Here is a 19,568-nt window from a genome sequence, read left to right on the forward strand (position 1 = left end):
GCCACCACGCCTGGCCCTGGTATGGTATTTCTATTCCACAACATTCCCAGGGACCAAGACTTCTTCCAACTCACTGCTCTGCCACCTCTAGGGTGTGGCTCTTACCGCCGGTCTAAGATGGCAGCAGTCTCGTACCTATTCCAGGCTGCAGGATAGAGGGTGGAACAAAGGGACGAAGAGTGCACATCAGCTGTCTGACAATTTCTGGAAGGTGCCACCTAAACCTTTGGCTTAAATGTCACTGGCCAGATCTTAGTCACATGACTACATCTAGGGAGGCTGAGAAATGCAGTAGTTATTTCAGGCAGCCACATGCCCAGCTAAAATCAGAGAATCCCATTACTATGGAGAAAGGGAAAATGGGTATTATGGGACAATTAGAAATCTTTGCCACATGCATGATGGGGTGGAACCAGGATGGGAACCTAGGTCTCCTACCTCCAGCCTGGGACCCTTTCCCCTGTCCACACCAGGAGCAAGGCCGAGGTTAACATCAACCCATCTTAGAAAAAAAAAAGACAGAAGGAAGTAACATTTATTGAGCAACTCATTTAATTTTCCTAACAATATGCCAAGGTAGGCAAAGCCCTAGTTTTTTATCTAAGGAGGCTCTGGGAGATTATGTCATTTGTCCAAAGCCACACGTCTAATAAATTACAGACCCAGGATGAGGACCCAGCTATATGTTCCTGCAACACCTGTGTTGCCAGTTTATTGGCAGCCTCTGCAGTTCAGTAGGACCTAGCTTGTCCCTTGGGACCACCTGACCAGGTGGCCTGGGATGAGGAACTGGGAGGCCTTGAACTAGGCATCCTTCACTTGAATTATCAGGTCAGCCTTTGAGCCTGGGAGACCAACAGGAGACAGGGGCCCTATGGAATCACAACCCAGGTGAGTGCCAGGTCTCTACTGGCATTTGTGCCTTGGTGATGGTGCCAGCTGCCACTCCAAGACTTTGGCATAATTGGCAGGTGCCGCCCCCACCCCATCTTGCCTCTGCCTGGTGGGACTAATGGTGCCTCTCCTTACCCATCACCCCAGCCCCCGGTTCTCCTGGCAGTATCACAGGACTCGGAGTCTTTGGAAGTAACATTTCTGTCTCCCACTCCCAGCGATGACACTGGATCACTTCCCAACACAGAGCAACTGTTTCATTGTGTCTCTACAATCCCTCCTGCACATACTCACTCGATGATCCCAGCACCTGGTCACCCCTCCCTGCCCTTCAGCTGCCTCCATCCCCATAAACACTCCCCCAGGATCCCTGCCACCCACCCACCAGGTGCATCTCGAGCAATGGGCCTCGCCACCTGAATCTGCCACAATGCAAGGTCACCAGCATTCCTGCCAAGGATGGGGAACAGGGTGACTCAGTTCCCGCTTGCTCATCCCAGGAAAGGGAAGGGGGGAAGGGGGGGAAGGGACCTAGATATTCATTTGCTTTTGCCTTAAGCTTCATCGAGAAGGAGACTCGGGCATTGCTACCAGTTGACCTAACGGGTACTCCCCCTTATTAGCTTCACAGAGTGCTAGGAGATTCACCCTACTTGAGAAAGGAATGCTGAGACCCAGACAGCGCCTTTGAGCAAAGCTGAAGGGCAGAGGCAGCCTCCAGGTGCTCTGATGCCTAGGAAAAGGCAAGCTGTCCCCCTCCCATCCATAGCACAGTTCTTGCCCTCAGGGAGACTCCAGTCTGATGAGGGGAGGCATAGCGTCTGCCCTCAGGGACCCCCAGTCTAAGGGGCCATCCAGCCCCTGACATCAGGCAGTCCTCAGTCTGATGAGGGAGGCAGGGCCCCCGGCCCTAGGTGTTCCCCCGCCTGATGGGGAGATCCAAGCTGTGTCCTTAAAGAACCCCCAGCCTGGTAAACTTGTCCCAGAGGCTCCACTGATGGAGGAGACACGGCCCCCGGCGGCCCCCAGCTGGGCTGAGGGGCTAGGGTGGAGGACCACGGGACCGCTAAACGGTCTGAGGGCATTTCAGACTGCCTTGAAGGGCAGTGGATGGGGAAGGTCAAAGGGTTGGAGTGTGAGTAGGACATGGCCCTTTGGGGTCTGGGCAGAGTGGGGGACAGGTTTCTTCAGAGGACTCTCCTGTGAGTGTGTGCACGGCAAGAGTGGGAGGCCAGCGCACTTCGTCGTGATGGTGGGGGGGCATCACCATGGGGACACTGCTCGCCAAGGGGGCAGAGGTGACGTCTTCTTAGCCAGAGGAAGTTGGATGGACCCCTTGCCCTTGTGAGGACCAAGCGGGCACAGAAGTATCTGGCAAGAACAGTAGGGACCAGAGGGCTATTCCAAAGAATTAAGGTTTGGGAGGAAATCTGTTAGCGAAGTCCTAGCTAAGGAGAGCAGCCAGGCTACTGGGGAAGGTGGAAAGGAGGGATGAGGCGGCAGAGTGTGCGTGAGGGTGAAATGAAGTTATTAAAATGAATCCATCCCTGGTGCAGGCAGAACTGTGTGCCAGGAAGGCCGGGCCCTCCAGCTGTCGCCAGCATCTGGCTCTCCACAGGAGGAGAGGAGCAGGAGGGGGGTCAAAGTGCCCCCAGTGCCTGCTGAGAGTTCAGCCAGGGGAGGTGGGGAGGGTGCCCAGGGCCTCTGGCCCCATTGCTTCCTCCTCCTTCCTGTAGTCTCCACAGCACTGTGGGAGGCTGAACGGCACACGGTGGGTGTCCATTGGTGGGCTGCTCCAGTGCCAGCAGTCTCAAGCCTCCAGGGTGGGGAGCGGAGGGTGGTCTGGAGGAGGGGTGTGTGTCTCGTATCTCCACTCAGGAGAGACGGCCCCTGGAAGTATGATGTGGGGGAAGCAAGCTGGGTCACTTCCTACAAGGTGGGCTGTAACCAGATGGCTTCTCAGCCCCACCCAGCTCTGCGCTGCAGTATGAGGGGACCAGTTTGCGTGGAGCGCTGGTGGGCAGGGGTGAAAGGTGGGGGGTGGCAAGCCCATCTTACCTTGCTGCCAGGACTCTCCTCTCCTCAAGAGGGCCCAAAGGGCCCTGAGTGCTGCCCTCCCAAGAGAGCCGACTTAGAATGACCTCCAGAAGGCACTGTGACCTTGGTAGTGTCTTCCCTTCACAGAGTCCCAAAGGGCCCAACTAACTCCCAGACAAGGTGCCACTGGCAGCTGGCCATTCTGAGGCCTCTTACTAGCTGCAGGAGGGGAGTGACTGACGCAGGCCCTGTGTCCACACCCCACTCCAGCCTGTTCCTTCACTGGCATGTGGTCAGATTGAAAATCCAATACAATAGCCCCGATTCTCTGAAAGGCCCCTTCCCCAGGAGAAGCAGATGGAAATTACAGCTGGGAAAGCACATCCGAGGTGTCTCCCCATCCTGTGGAGCCATAGCCAGAGATGAACTTCAGGGTCCTTTGAGTGGGTCTCCCAGCATGGGCCCTGGAGCAGCAGCATCAGCATAGACCTGGGCACTCGTTAGAAATTCTAATTCTTAGGCCCCACCCAGGCCTGCTGAATTAGAAACGTGGGTAGGACCCAGAAATCTGTGTGTTAACAAACCCTCTGGGTGATCCACGTTTGAGAACCCCTGGTCTGGGCAAGCCCTTCATGTCATAGAGGAAGAAACAAAGAAAGCCAGAGAGGAGAATGGACATGGCCAAGGCCACACAGCAAAATTACGGGTCTAGGACCCTGCTGGGTCTGCAGATGGCAGTTCAGGGAGGACACCAAGGAACACCCTCATTGGCCCATTCTACCTGCCAGCTCTCCCTCCCTGAGCTGTTCTTGAAGATGCTACGCCCTCCTCCAGCACCGAGCCCAGGGTGTTTGCTCAGGTTTCCTCGTGGGGGATCAGACAGCTTGGAACCGGGGCTGGAGAGGGAAGCCCTGAGTCCTCAGCAAACATCAGCGCCAAGGGCGGTTGGAGCCCTGCCACTTGGGTCTCAAGCAAATGTCCTGCGGCCATCAGAGAAATTCTTCCTGGACCAAGGGATGCCTGAGGCCCTTTCCTTGGACAACTCTGACTCCAGTGCCCCAGGGCAAGCTTTATTTCCTGCTCCAAGAACACGATTCTTCACACAAAAGTCAGCAATGAGTGGTTTCACAAGACTTCCCTCCCCTCCCCCCACCCACAGACAGACACACAGAACAGATCCAGCACATGCTCTGCGGCCCGGCCCCGCCCCACCCGTGCCCGCTGCTGAGAGGGCGGCGCCATCTAGATCGGGGAGAACCCCGGTCTGACAGGTGAGGCTGACTGTTGAGGGACCCCTCTCTGGGACATGGACGCTCCCAGAGGAGCCAGCAGGGGGTGGGGTGGAAGAGGGACACACAGCACGCGGATGGGCTGTGGCCTTAGTGTGGGAGGACCACAATCGTCCTGTCTTAGCTTAAGGATGGGTGTGCCATCAGCAATGGGTGGTACAGGGGGAGTACTGGCAGAAGAGGGAATTTTGGAAAGGGGTGGCCTGGCTGGAGACAGATGGTCAATCTGTCAAGACATCAAAGACCCCAGGGTTGCCACTTCAGCCTCATGCCATGCTCAGCACACGACAAGGGGCTCAGGGCGCCCACTAGGCAGGGCTGGAGAGCTCCTCTGGCCCCACCCCACCCTGCTGACTGGCTCCTAGGAAGCCCTCTCAGCCATCCATCCTAAGCTGACAGGCTGTCCACACTGATGAAATCTCCCCCTCCCTGTTGCTGTCTTTCCTCAGGATGGCAAGAACCAAGGGCTTAGCTTCCTCCCATGACTTGATCTGGGGCCACACTGATCGGCCTGCCCACAGGCCTCGGGGACCCAGCATCTCTCTGTGGCTCTGTGGCAAAGCCCTGTGAGGCTGCACAGAGAGCCCACTCCTCCTCCAGCGCTCCTGTGATCTAGTCACTCCACAGCTTCAGGTTGGGACCAGCACTTGGGACCCTTTCTCTGCCACTTGAGACTTGGCCCTGGCCCCACTTGGCATCTCCTCGTCTCCACCCCCCTCCCTGCCTGAGGCCCAACCCCTTCCCTGCCCGGTGTCCAGATGGTCTCCTGCATGGGCAGGCCTGTCCTTCCAGCCCTGGCCTGGCCTCTGTGGCCTGCCCCGGGTCACCCAGATGGGTAGTAGGGGGTATCACTATGGTAGTTGTAATCTGGGCACACCTTCTGGACCAGCCGATAGTCCGTGCTGTAGAAGGCGATGTAGACACAGACGACTTTGAAGGGCTGGGAGCAGCTCCAGGTGGCTGAGCTCTGAGCGTGGTCTCGGGAGCAGATCTTGGCTGGGTCGTGGGTGCAAAGCGAGGTCCGGCGGCCCCGTTCTACCTTCTCCCACTCCATCCGGCAGTTGAAGATTTTGGAGGCCTTGGCTTCGATGAAGATCTGCTGTTCCTGGTGGAACTCTACAGCTTTACTGGGGGGCACGAGGCTGATGGAGATGTTGCCCTGGCCTGTGGCATTGTGTTGGAAGTGGACGCTGAAGGTCCCATTGCCATGGTCCACAATCTTCCCTGTGACGAGCAGGTTCAGGGCCACCGTCTTGATGTTGGAGTAGAAGTCGCCCCAGCCAAAGATTTTCTTCACCTTGGCTGAGGGTGGGGGGCTGTGGTTCGGGCGGTTGGGGGGCTGCCCAAGAATGCCCCAAGCCTCCCCAGGCGGGGCCAGCAGCCCTAGGAGAGTGGAATTGGCCATGGGGCGGGACTTAGGTGAGATGTGGCCCCGCTTCCGAGGCACCCGGGGCCGGGGCTGGCCCTCGTGGTCATCACGCTCAGGGTCCTCTGAGCCGGGAGGACCATCATCCTGGCCACAGATGACCTATGGAGGGAGTTGTGAGTACAGTGAGAGCCCTGTCCCTGGAGGTCCACCACCCCCGCTACCAGCAGTACCCCTGTCCCTGCCACTTCACTCTGACCTGGGTGAGGAGCTCCTGCGTGTTGCCCACTGAAGCTGGGGGGCAAGTGTACACTCTAGCTTGTGTACATCTCAGGTTCTGACAGTTGGGTCACCCCCCCCCCCATTGTCCTTTCCTCACTGTCTTGGCCACTATTCAAATTCAAAGTCTCAAAGACCGACAATAATTCTCTCCAGTGGACTGTGGCACCAGGGACAATGGCTCCTACCCCTAGGGAGTCCCCCGTCTGATGGGGGAAGCCCAGCTTCTGATCTTGGGAAGCCCCCATCTAATTGCAGAAGCATCATCCCTGTGCTGACAGAGCCCCCAATTTGATAGGAAGTAGAATCCCTGCCTCTGTGAAATCCCCAGGCTGATGGGGGAGGCATAATCTCTGCTCTCAAACAGCCCCGAGTCAGACAGGGAAGCACCATTCTTATCCTGGGAGAGCCCCTGGTTTGACAGGAGAGGCCAGCCCCTGCCTTTTGGGACTTCCTAGTCTGTTGGGTAAGACACCGTCCCTACCCTAGGATAATTTCTACCCTTAGATGCAAAGAGAACCACCAGATAATGGAATAAGAAAGCAGAACACAGTGTAATTCTCAAGCACGAATATAGTTTAGGTTTGGCAAGAGAACTAGGGGAGACCCGGAGTGAATGCCACACCCAGGATGGCCATGGGAATGGAAAGCCAAACACCTCTCCAGGGTACACTGATGATGACATGCCAAGATGTTACTTGGATTCTGAGGTAGGAGTTCTTATTCCCATTTCACAGATAAGGACACTGGGGCTCCGAGATTACAACACTACAAGGTTGAGTTCACATAGGGTCAGCCCTTCCTTTACACTCCACACTCCTGGCCTCACAGATCAGATGTGTCTTTTTGAAAGGGTTTTTATCCAGGCGCCATCCGCCTCTGGAATCTGCAGGGGCTCATCCTCCCTCTGCTGGATCAGCTATGGTGACAACCCACACCTGGGAGATTCCTGGAGGTGCCACAGGGAGAGTGGGACAGCAGTGGGGGGCATCAGGGGGTTGACAGGGCTTCCTGAGGCGCAGCCTGGCTGTGTGTTTGCTCAGCTTTTGAAAGCAACCACTTGCCCTAGGTGTCTTTACTACCAGCACCAGGGGCATCTGGATTTGGTGGTGACACTGGGGTGGGGACAGTAGGGCTCCAAGGGGCTGTGGGGTCCTCATGCCTGTGTTCTGGCCTGGGTGGTGCCGGCAGCTGTGTGCTGTGGCCGAGTCTGTCTCTGCCCCACAGTTCAGGCTGGCCCTGACTGCCAGGCCCCAGAGGTGGGGTAGAGGGACGGCTAGGACGGGAGCCTCGGGGTCTGGGTCTAGGGCTACAGACCTGTAGGTACTTGCTCCTGGGGGTCACGGCTGAGTGGCTGGAGGGTAAAGGTGGGGCCGTGAGAAGGGAAGGGCTCTTCCCACAGTGGCATGGGGCGGTGGCAAGGGGCTTGTTGATTAAAGGGGCAGGTCCAGATGTGGGGCTGAGGCTTCACGACAGTATTGCGGGGAGGGTCAGCGGGCGCTCGGTCGGAGGGGAGTTAAGCCACTGGCTGGGTTCGGGGAGGGGATCCCCGGCGCCCTGGGTCGTCGAGAAGCCGCGGAGCCGGCGCACGGGGAGCGGGCTCTGGGCGCTCCGCTCAGCTGCCGCGAGTGCCTGGGGCGGGAGCCGCCTGCCCAAGTCCTGTGGGGCTCCGGCTGCGCGCAGCCGGGAGAGCAGAGGAAAACAACAGGCGGGGAGGGAGGGAGCGGGAGGGAAGGCGGGAGGGGAGGGACGCGGGGGCCGCCCCCCGCCTGGACCGGCTCTGTGCTCTGGGGGACCCAGAACCCGGGGCTCTCTGAGTCCCAGAGGTCAGGGGAAAAGCCTGCAGGTCACCAGCTCCACGACCCGCACCCCACTCGCCCCCCGCTACCGCGGTCCTGAGGCTCTGGGAAGGGGTCGGGTAACCCTGGCGACCCGGCTCCAGGCCTTTTTCCGAGCGCTGGTCGCACCTCCAGCCACCCGCTGCGGAGTGGGTGGGCCAGCCAAGCACCCTCTCCCCGCCCCTATTAACCCTATCTGTCCAGTCTCCGGCCTCGGACCCGCCCTCTCCCCCAGCCTCCAGTCTTCCCCGCCATCCCCGGGATGTCGGGGGAAGGGAGAAAGTTTCAGGGCTCGCAAGCTTCCCGCGCTCTCCCCCGATCCTCCGGGCCCCCGCCCCTCTGCGCAGCTCCCCTCGGACCACTCACCAGATAGAGGCTACCCTGCACCAGGAACACGAAGCAGCAGCGAGTCAGTTGCATCTTCCTCCTCCGCTCTCGTCCCCTCGCTTTCCCCTTCTCTTTTCGGGGTCCCAGGCCTCCGTCCCCTTCCTGCTCCTTCAGGCGCGCCGTCCCATGCTCCAGTCCCCGGCGGCCCGCGGCCCTCCCCTCAGCGGGTCGCCCAGGGCCGACCCCGCCCCCTTCGGTCCAGCTGTGCAGCCGCCGCCCCCCTCCCCTGGTCCAGCTGCGCGCGGCACGGCCCCCGCTCGAGGTCCCAGATGTGCGCCCCGAGCGCCTCGAAGGGCCGCAGCTGCGCCGTGGCTCTGCTGCTCCAGATCTGCGCTCGGCGCCCCCCTAGGCTCCAGCGGCGCCGCTCTCGCCCAGATGTGCTGGGGACCTGCGCGCGCGCCCGTCCTTGGTGCTAATTCCCCAAACCAGGCTGCTCCACCCGCCCCGTCGCGGCGCGCCCCCTGGCGGACGCCCCCAGCCGCGCGGAGCCCCGGCCGCCCGCTCCCCGCGCTGCGCCCCGCCAGACTAGAGCGCTCCTGGCGCCCAGGCGGCTCCCGCTTCCTCGTCCCTCCCACCGGCGGCGGCGGCGGCGGCGGCAGGTACAGTGAGCCCAGCCGGTACCTCCGGAGTTAACTCCTCCCCTGCCGGCCCGCAGCCCGGGGACCTAGGACGCCGGCTCTCCAGCCAGGAGAGGACGGCACGCGGGGGCGGAGTAGCTCTTGGAGAGGAAAGGAGAGGGTGGTGGCCAGGGGATACGGACCCTACCGTTTCCACCTTTCTTGCAGGGCGCCCGTTCCCCGGGAGCGGGCAGCAAGAATCGGCTGCCCTGCCCCCAACTCAGGAGTCCTGGAATTAAGAAAGATCCTTTTTTAAAAAAAAACCCATTCTAAGAGCCAAAACCTGTGCTGAGGGAAGTCCTTCTGGGTGTCTAGCCTGCACTCCTTTTGTTATGATGTCTGCTCCTTTCCTCTTCTACTTTACTTGGAGGGGCTGAGATAATCCCCGGACCTTCTCGGTCCAGCCACTGTGACAGGAAGTATTTGGCTGGGCCGCTGGGCTGAAAAGGCTGTTAGGGGCCAGGCTAGATTCTGGGGCCGGGGGCAGGTCCTGAGAAGCTGGAGAGTGAGGGGAGCAAGGCCTTCCTGGAGCCTGTCCCTTCATTATTCACTACTTACCCTCTCTATGCCACAGGGGTCACCAGGCCGAGAGTGGCTCCTGTCCCAGTGGGGTCTCTGCAAACCTCCAGGGCAAGGAGGAAGAACACGACCCTGATCTGAGATTCCCAAAGATGGGGGCCCATCCTCCATCACCCCCACTCCATATCTTCAGGTCTCCCTCCTGGAATTCCAGGGTCCCTTTAGTCTGTAGAAAAATGAAAGGTCAAGTCCTGGCACCCCTTGGAGGCTATGAAGGTGAGGAGGCACCCCATCATTTGAAGTGGTCCCAGCTTGGGCTGGGCCCAAGGAGCACGGTGGGTGGGCACTCTGCTCTGTGGCCCTCCAAGGCCCAGCTTGGTCCCGTGGCTGCAACCCCGGCACGCACCCAGCCTCCTCCCCCACCATCTGCCAGGCGGGTGCGCGGGGAATGCAGATGAATCTTAATATCAGCCTGGGCCAAGTGCGACGAGGGAGACAGATTCTGCAAAACCCAGACAGCATCACAGAGCCCCCTGCATTTCCAGGCACCCTGGGCCATACCAAGATGCAACAGCTCTTTCTTGGTGTTGGTGGGGGGTGGGGTGGGTGGTGGCATGCATGTCTAGTCAAAGACCCCCCAAAGCCGGGGGAGGCAGGAACAGGCAAATCTTTGTTTGGCCTCTAAGCCTCTGGTCCGGCTGGGAGGGAGAAGCTGTTGGCCTGAGTGTGGGCAGCTGGTTCCGGCGCTCAGCTAGGCAGGGGCGTAGCTGGGCCCACTCCTTGTCTGGTTTCCAGAAGGTCCTGTCCCTAGGAGAGCTGTGTGGCCCAGCAGAAAGAGCACAGGTTTTCAGGCCAGACAGTCCCAGATTCTGTTCCAGACCTGGCTGTGTGACCTTGGGCAGGTTACTTTGGTTCTCTGATGTCCGTTTCCTGATCTGTTCTTGCAAGAACCAAATGAGACAAAATGTGCAAACAAAGCGCAGGCACAATGGCTGGCGGGCAGTCGTAGGAGTGCAGTAAACGGAAGTTCTCGCTCCTCCACTTCCCACACATTTGCTCCGGCTGCTCCTCCTGCCAGGCTTGCCCTTACTCCCCTCTTGGTCATTTCTGGCTCTCACTTTGTTCAAGTTTCCCCTCCGCATTTATCCATCACCCACTGGCCGAGCCTGTCCGCCGTGCCAGGCGCCAGGCCAGGGGTTGAGATAGAGATGAATGGGACACCCTCCCTGCCCTCAAGGATCTCATCGGCAAGTGTGGTACAGAGACATGAAAATCGATAATTATAACTCAGTATGGTGAGTGGAATAACAGATCCTTGAACAAGGAAGGCATTATGGATGCACTGAGGAAGCTGGGGGCAGGGGCGAGAGGGTCAGAGATGGCTTCCTGGAGGAGGTGATACTGCAGTTGTGAGGAAGAGCCTGTCTGGCAAGGGCTATTCCTGGCAGAGGGCACTGAATGACTAAAGGTCTGGAGGCTGGAACTGGAAGCAGTTTGCTGTTCCGGGAGCACAGAGCGGGAGGAGGGGAGGCTGGGACCAGATGATGGAGGGTCAAGGGGTTGGGATCTTTGTTTATGAGGAATCTTTGAAAGATTTTAAGGGCGCTGTGATTATATTTAGATTTGCATTTTAAAAGCTTTTGGAGAATTCCCTGGACTAGAGGGAGGGAGAGGAGAGGAAATCATTAGGAGACAAATGCAGTGGTTTGGGGGTGGGGGGCAGGGAGACTAAAGGCATCTTTAGGAGGCAAAATGATCAGGATTTGGTTGTTGCTGAGGTGAGGCAGGAAGGGAGAGAAGGAGTCAGGTGTGACACTCAGTTCCGTGGCTTGAGCAACAGGCTGGCTAGTTGATGAGGTGGGTACCATAGATGGGAGGAGAGGGATGGGGTCTGTGGTGAGGGTGGGAGGGTCAGCTTTCGCCATGTCAAGTCTGGGTGCTGTCGGCCACCCAAGGGCAGGAGAAAGTCTAGCCTGGGGTGCTAGAGGTATGGAGGGTGCCAGAGGAGCACTGGGCACCCTGGCATTTAAGGTAAGGTGGTCAGAGGAAAAGAACCCCCAGAGGATTCCAGGGAGGAACAGGGAGCCAGGGGCTAGGAGGACAGGTGGGGCTGATCCCGAAGCCACAGGAGAAGTGGGGTTCTCACGCTCAAGGTGCCAAGCAGAGTGGACACAGTGCGGAGTGTGCATCATGCAGATTCTGGGGTCCCATCCCCAGGGAGCCTTAGTTGGTAGACAGGAACCGAGGACTACATATTATATAAGCTCCTGCCCCTACCCAGGTGATGCTGATGAAGGTGTCCTCTAGATCTGGGTGTGGGGAGTGTCAGGAAGAGGGGAATGAGCCACAGCAGAGAGACCTGGCAAGGGAGAGACAGAAAAGTGACCACTAGGTTTGGCTGAGGTTTGACAACAACTGTACCCAACCTTGGGCCCTCCAGCTACTCCCAGCATGGGAAGACAGATCCAAGACACAGTAAACTCTGTGTACCAAGCACACTAACAGCTGTGCTAGAGGTGATGTGTCTGCCATTCAGGCGCACCTCTCCATATTCCTCACCCCTCTCCCCAGCCATGCCCTGCACACAGCAGGTGCTCAGTGAAGGGGGCAGAACTGAGCGCTTTAGGTCCACCCCTCTGCCTCCAGCCTTCCCTGCACCCATTTGCACCCTGGATGGGGGTGGCTGGGCTTTTGCTGAGCACCTCTGATGCTTTCACCTGCTTCCCTCTCACCCTTGGAAGAATCCTATCTACACTGCTTCCTTCCTCCATGCTTCCCCAGTGCTGCCGGAAGGAAAACAACGCAACACAGTGGGCACCTGAGCAGTGCCTCGTGAATGAATGGGAAATGGGGTTCCTAATGGCTTGAAAGGCAGAGAGAGTGATGCCCTTGAGCTAGCTGCAGTGGAGAGGTCTGGGGGAGAGGCAAGAGTAGATAGATCATTATTGTTGATAATCTCTCATGTTTAGCTGGCAATTTGCAATTTTAAAGTGTTAGGATAGAGTGCTATGTATAGGGTACCAAGGGGGCCTGGAGGGAAACCCTAATTCAAATGAGGGGGCGATGGACAGATTGCAGAGAGATTAATCTTAAATGACGTGTGGATCTGCCCAGGTGGGAGGGAATGGAAAGAACCTTCCAGGCAGAGGAAGCAACTCTTGCAAAGGCCAGAGATGAAAGAAAGCCTGGGAATGGGGTTCTGATGAGGACGAGATGAAAGATTCATTTGTTCCACAAATACTTATCAAGTGTCTACTTTTATGTCCGGTCCTGGGCTGGTGTGGAGGTACAGTGTGGACAGGGGAGACTGCAGTCCTATTTGCATGGAGAATTTGGGCTATGGGAGAGACAGACATTAAATAACTAAGCACATGAAAACATAAGCTCTGAGATGTGTTGGCAAGAGGTATGGGGGAAGAAGAACAGCAAATTCCAAACAAGAGAGAAACTAAGGAGGGATCCTAATTTACCTGGGAGGGGTCAGGGAATGCCTCTGCAAGAATGTGACCTTTCAGCTGGGATGTAAAGGATGAAGAGCTGGACAGAGGGGCTGCACCTGCTGAGACTGTGAGCCTAGGAAGAACTTGGTGCTTTGGAGGAGCTGAAGGGAGCTGAGCTTAGTGAGTGGGGGGAGAGGGACACAACACCGCCAGAGAGGTGGCAGGGGCCAGACCATGCAGGGCTTTACGGGTCTAGCTAAGGGTTTGGGTTTCATCCTGTGGTTAAGGTGTCTTTGTTTCTGTTTTGATTATGAGGTTTAAACACGGCTCGGATTTGCACTTTAGGAAGATCTCTGGAAAGACCATTCTGGCAGCTGCGTGGAGGGTAGGTCCGAGAGGGTGGGTGAAACTAGAGGCTGGGAGGTGATGGTGGTCTGAATCAGAGCAGAGGCATCTGCTGGGAAGAAGGGATGACCTTGAAAGATGTCTAATGGGTGGAATGGAGAGGGGACAGACTCTAGGACATGAGGGTGAGTGAGTCAAAGAGGACCCCCAGCATTCTGGCTTAGGGAGCACAGGTGTGCAGGGGTGATGTGGCATCTCATCCTGGACAGGGGGCCTGCAAGGGGCTTGAGGGTGCTCAGGTGAATAGCAGGGTGCACAATAGAGGTCAGGCTGGAGGGACAAGACTGGGAGGTGTGTGAGCCCGGAGAGTCATCTGAGGTGAATATTGGGAGCTTGTAGAGAGCAGAGCAAAGCCTGGGGAGGCCGCATAGGAAGGGATGAGGAAAGACGGGGAGGACAGGAGCAGGGGGCGAGGGAGCCAGGGGAGCAGAGGAACTTCTGGCCCAAAAGGCCCTAAGGGATGTTGCCACTGACATCCCAGAACGCGCCCTCCTCTGGCCTGAGAGGTCAACATGTCTATCCCCCTGCCTCTCACAGGACCTCAGCCGCCAGAAGGGACCTTCTCCTGGCTGTGAGCGCTCCTGCTTGTGCTCTGGTAGAGTGGGGAGGGCGTGGCAGTTGGAGTCCCGCAGCCTGGATTGGGGGCCTCGCTCTCTGTGGCCAGGGTGATCTGGGGGCAGTCTCTCCTCTTCTTGGGCGGTAGCCTCCTCATCTGCAAAGGGGGATCATCCTGCCCGCCTCCTGGGGTGAGGACGTGGCGAGTGTGAGACGGCACGTAGCCGGTAGAAAGTGCTCTGTCCCCAGTGAAGCACTGGCGGGAAGGGGTCGTGCGGGGCTCCTTCTCGCTACACTTCAGTGTCTTCAGAGGTGAGAAGCAAGGGAAGAAAGCAGGGCCTGAGCAGGGCCGCTAGACTGCAGGGCACCTGGCAGGGAGCCAGGGACACCTGGCACCAGGTCAGTGGCTGCCCCCTCGGCCACCTGTCGGCTGGACCCAAGTCGCTGCGGTCCACGCCAGCTCCGCAGGGGGCGATGAAGAGACCAAGCGGGTGTGGCGCGTGGGAGGCGAGTGGGGTCAGCGCGCCACCTGGTGGGCACTCGGGGCGCCTCCTGTGGGCGCTTGGCCCGGGAGAAGGTGAGGCCCCGCCGCGCCCGCCGCGCGCTCTGCTCACTCGCCTGCTGGGGCGCAGACCCTTTCCGCTCCCGGTTTCTGGCGCACAGCGGCGCTTAATAAAGACAACTTAAAAAACGAATGGCGGGCCGGGCGCGGTGGCTCACGCCTGTAATCCCAGCACTCTGGGAGGCCGAGGTGGGCGGATCACCTGAGGTCAGGAGTTCGGGACCAGTCTAGCCAAGATGGCGAAACCCCATCTGTACTAAAAATACAAAAATTAGCCGGGCGTGGGAGCGCGCGCCTGTAATCCCAGCTACGCGGGAGGCTGAGATAGGAGAATCGCTTCAACCCGGGAGGCAGAGGTTGCAGTGAGCCGAGATCGCGCCATTGCACTCCAGCCTGGGTGACAGAGCGAGACGCTGTCTCAAAAAAACAAAACAAAACAAAAACTCAAACAAACAGCGATAAAACCGAATGGCAGCCGGGCGCGGTGGCTCACGCCTGTAATCCCAGTATTCTATTTTGGAAGGCCGAGGAAGGTGGATTGCTTGAGCTCAGGAGTTCGAGACCAGCCTGGGCGACACAGGGAGACCCCCCCGTCTCTACAAAAAAAAAAAAATTATTTATATATATATATGCACACACACCTATATATATTTGTCTGTGTGTATATATATATACACATATATATTATATATCATATATATCTATATATATAGTGTGTATACACATATATATATACACACAAAAATTAGCCGGATGTGGTGGTGCACACCTGTAGTCCCAGCTACTCGGGAGGCTGAAGCGGGAAGATCGCTTGAGCCTGGGAGGTCGAGGCTGCAGTGAGCCGTGATAGCGCCACTGCAATCCTGCCTGGGTGACTGAGAGAGACCTCATCTCTAAAAAAAATTTAAAAACAAAAAAATAAAGCATTTGCTACAGAGAGGCGTTGTTACCAGCCTGACCTTGATCTCTGGAACCAGATCGCCTGGGTCCCCATCCTGGATTTGCCACTGTGTCGTCTGGCAAATTACGTCACCTCTCTGTGCCTCAGTTTCTTCGTGGGGATAAGAGTATCCACATTTTAGACTGCTGAGAACAGCGTCTGGCACACAGTAGGTGCTCAGTAAGTGCGGCTCTTGTTATATTCGCATTCATTTACTCGTTCAGCCACAGACTTCCAAGTGTCGCTGTCGTGCTAGGAGATCGCATCTCTGGAAATAGTCTCGACTGGAGCGGGTCATGGGGTTGGTGCCACTTGGAATACGAAACTGAGCCTCGGGTTCTTTATTTGTGAAACAGGTCTGTATAACGCGTACGGCGAGAAGTTCCCGCTTCCTTTACACTCAAGCGGCCCAGGGTGGGCGTCCAGGGTCCGGACCCTCTCTGCATACCTGGCCCTCGGGCTTGGCGTGTGTCGCGGCCACAGCGGCCTGAATTCAGGGGCGTGTGCCTCTCTGGACTCCCGATGGACATTGGGGTCAGAGCGCCAAGTGGCAGCCATCTCCGGACGTCCTTGGCCACCCTGCCAGTCCTGCCCAGGCCCTTCAGCCAGTCCCGAGGCTGACAGTTCCCCTGGCGTCCATCTCCGGACGTCCTTGGCCACCCTGCCAGTCCTGCCCAGGCCCTTCAGCCAGTCCCGAGGCTGACAGTTCCCCTGGCGTCCAGACCGGCCTGACTGTGCCTTTCATTTCCAGGCCGGTGGTGACGCCTGGCGGTGGCGGGAGGGATAACCGCGACCTCCACTCGACCGCACACCTCCTTTCCAGGAACCCCCACTGAGAAGCTCCTCTCTGTGGAGCACCTCTGGGCGCCAGTGAATGGTGGCGGAGAGGAGCAGCAGACACTGTCAGGAGGACCCACGAGGTAGAAGGGCCTCTCACAGCAGCGCTGACCTGAGCTTCTACTGGGGGGATGGAATCTAGGATCTTCTGATTCTACATCAGACGAGAGGTGGAGGTAGGGGGAGTGGAGGGGCACCCAGCAAGGGGCCCAGCTGGGGTGGACGCCAGAAGAGATCTTAGAGAGTTCGAAGGGAAGACTTCCCGAGTTCCTTCCTCCACCCCTTTTGGGGTCATCATTGTCCTCCTTTAGTGCCCCAGCCTCTTAAGATTTCAATGAGGCAATGGAGGGCAGTACATGGCAGGGAAATTGCCCTGAGGGTGGCTGAAGCTTGATTGGGGTCCCAGGCCCTGCACTCTCTGGAGGGCTCAGTGGCAGCCACCAGGCCTAAAGGACCAGCAGAGGACTGAGCAAAGGAGCAGGAGGGATGCCACCTGGAAAGCACTTCTGACCCCTGCTCATCCCTGGACCACCAGGGAGGCATGGCTGCCACAACCACTTCATGCAAACTCAGCACCTGCCAGCTCCAGGGGTGCGGGGGCTGGTGAGGTGCCTGACCTTGGCCCATGGGCGCAGCCTACTCACTCCTGAACACCGGGCCTGAGGTCACCTGCCTCCGGACACACTGACTCCCCCAAGTCAAGGTATATAAATTGGGTACTAGACACATCCTGTCCTAGAAATATGTGAACCCCTGTGGTCCCTACTCCACGAAGGGCCCGATGCTTCCCCTCATTAGAATCTCGGTGCCAGCTTTGCCTCTGGTCTCTGTCCCCAGTACTCAATTGCATCTTCCTCTCCACCCTTTTGTAGGCTTCAGGTCTCCATCATTGCTTCTCGGAACCACAGCAGCCTCTGATTGGTCTCTCCTGGCCCCTCCTTATCCCACAGCCAGAGGGAGATCTAGTTCTAAGATGCAAACTAGACAGTGCCCCTCTTCTGGTTCAAATGCTGGAGGGCTTTAGTGAATAGCCAAGGCATATTCACTAAACACTCCCCACATTCTCTCACTGAGTTGCGCAACCCAATGAGGTAGGTCCTGTTATTGCCACATGTGACAGATGAGAGAACTGAGGCATAGGAAAAGGAGGTGACTTTCCCAAGGACCTCTAGTGAGTGCTCCTAAGAGCTGGGGTTTGAACCCAGGCAGCCTGGATGCGGGCACCCATTGTTTTCCCATGCCAGCGTTTCCTGAAATGAGGTAGGCATGCATTGGCTGGGAGAGTCCTCTCTCTGTTTTAAAATAGTACAAATGAACATTTTAAATTTTAATAGAAATATGTTTCTTTTTAAAGGCTTTTCTTCTATTTTGTTTCTGGCAAGGGATACTGGTTTCTCATTTATGGGAATGATACAAAATGTTCCTTTAAAATACATTTATTTTGAGGAAAAAAAAGTAGTTGATTGAAAGAAAAGCACTAAGTACGTGCGAGCACAGGTGGAATGTTGGTGTGGAAGAAGGAGTGCTGGCATCCTCATCGCAACATACTGCCTCTCAGGAGAGAGTCCAAACCCGTCAGCACGCCTACGCCAGGGCGCTCAGGCCCGCTCACCCGCCAGTCCCTTTCCACTTTCCCTCCCTCTGCCCTCCCTCCACTGTGGCCTCTGAACCATTTGCAGCTCCCCGAACGCAGCAGGCTTTCTGTGCCTTTGTACACACTGTTCCCTCCACCTGACCCCCCCTTTCCTTCTTGGCTGTCTGGCAAACACCTACTCACCATTTGAGGCTTAACAGAGCTCAGATATCACTTCCTCCTGGAGGCTTTTCTGAAATGGAATTGACACCCCTCCCACCACTGTAACCCCAGTCACCTGTCCTCAAGCATCATTATACTCTGTTCTCTGCCTTTCTCCCGCCCCCGGCTTGAACTCCTAGAAGACAGGGACAGTCATCTCTAGTCCAGCACCTGACACCCAGGGGGAGCTCAATAAATGTGTGTGCAGTGAATGAATTCCATGGGAGTGCAGGTGGGGAAAATGTTGATTTCAGATGGGAGGACGGGGGGAGGTAGGAGCAGCCTTTAAGAAGAAGGTGGGTGTGGACTTTTGAGCTGGATGTTGATGACCTCATGGAGAGCTGGGGAAGATGGTCTCCTGGAAGCCTATCCAGGGATCTATATGGGAATTTATTATCTGTTCAAGGGGAAATGCCAATTTAGGGCAAAAGTCAATTTATTTAATAAATGATGCTGCCGTATCAGTGATCCATCTGGGAGAAAATAAAGCCAAATCCTCCCTCCCATCTGATAACACCTACAAAATAGATCCCAGATGGACCAAAGATTTAAAGTAAAAATCTAAATATATTAGAAGCAACTAAAAATATTAGAAGAAAATTTAGAAGACTAATTCTTTTCCCTTGTGGATGAGGAAGTTCTTTTTAAGTAAGACAGGAAACTAAGAAGCCACCAACAAGAGAAACAGTCAATGAGAGAGATTTGATTATGAAAAAATTATTTCTGAATGACATAAGGTCCTGTAAACAAAATAAAGAGGTAAAAAAATAGACCGAAGTAATATTCGCAATGTGTGTAACAGACAAAGGATTAATATATTTTCTTTTTCTTTTCCTTTTTTTTTTTTTTTTTTGCGACCGAGTCACTCTGTTGCCTGGGCTGGAGTGTGGTGGCGGGATCTCAGCTCACTGCAACCTCCACCTCCTGGGTTCAAGCGATTCTCCTGTCTCAGCCTCCTGAGTAGCTGGGAGTAACAGGCACCTGCCACCACTCCCGGCTAATTTTTGTATTTTTAGTAGAGATGGGGTTTTGCCATGTTTGCCAGGCTGGTCAGGATCACCTCCTGACCTCAGGTGATCCGCCCACCTCGGCCACCAAAGTGCTGGGATTACAGGTGTGAGCTATTGCGCCTGGCCAGGATTAGTATCCTTTCTATGAAAAAAACTATAAACCGTTTTTAAAAGACAAAAAATTTGAAAGTAGAGGTATGAACAAGCAGTTACAGAAGAATATACAGGCATACCTTGGAGATACTGCAGGTTCAGTTCCAGACCACAGCAATAAAGTGAATATCATAATAAAGTGAGTCACACGGATATTTTGGTTTCCCAGTGCATATAAAAGTTATGTTTACACCACACTGTAGTCTATTAAGTGTGCAATGGCATATGTCTAGAAATGTACATAGCTTAATTAAAGAGTACTATAGTGCTAAAATATGCTAACCATCACCTCAGCCTTCAGAGAGTCGTACTCTTTTTGCTGGTGGAGAGTCTCCCCTCGAAGTCGATGGCTGCTGACTGATCAGGGTGGTGATTGCTGAAGACTGGGGTGATGGTGGCAATTTCAATTTTTTTTTTTTTTTGAAAGAGGTTCTCACTTTGTCACCCAGGCTGGAGTGCAGTGGCATGATCATGGCTCACTGCAATCTCAACCTCCCAGGCTCAAGCCATTCTCCCTCCTCAGCCTCCCTAGTAGCTGGGACTATAGGTGCATGCCACCACACCTGGGTAATTTTTTTTTTTTTTTTTTTGAGACGGAGTCTTGCTCTGTCACCCAGGCTGGAGTGCAGTGGCGCAATCTCGGCT

At 56.2% G+C, this 19,568-nt stretch overlaps 1 protein-coding gene across 1 annotated transcript; it reads right to left on the minus strand.

Moving 5' to 3' along the window:
* Window positions 1-516: 516 nt before the first annotated feature.
* NXPH3 (neurexophilin 3) lies at window positions 517-9,013 on the minus strand. Its single transcript, XM_004041429.5, has 2 exons — window positions 8,070-9,013; window positions 517-5,748 (listed from the first exon to the last, which is right to left on the minus strand). The coding sequence occupies exons 1-2, from the start codon at window positions 8,121-8,123 to the stop codon at window positions 5,044-5,046; spliced, it is 759 nt and encodes a 252-aa protein (XP_004041477.1). The 5' UTR covers window positions 8,124-9,013; the 3' UTR covers window positions 517-5,043.
* Window positions 9,014-19,568: the final 10,555 nt, after the last annotated feature.

Source organism: Gorilla gorilla, chromosome 4 (genome assembly GCF_029281585.2).
Source record: "Gorilla gorilla gorilla isolate KB3781 chromosome 4, NHGRI_mGorGor1-v2.1_pri, whole genome shotgun sequence".
Classification (NCBI taxonomy): Eukaryota; Metazoa; Chordata; class Mammalia; order Primates; family Hominidae; genus Gorilla; species Gorilla gorilla.

Excerpts from the sequence above, each read along its gene's own strand:
- NXPH3 (XM_004041429.5), bottom strand. The coding sequence starts at position 8,123 with ATGCAACTGACTCGCTGCTGCTTCGTGTTCCTGGTGCAGGGTAGCCTC. Across the intron at positions 5,749-8,069 it reads TGCAGGGTAGCCTCTATCTG|GTCATCTGTGGCCAGGATGA; the intron begins GTGAGTGGTCCG and ends CTCCCTCCATAG.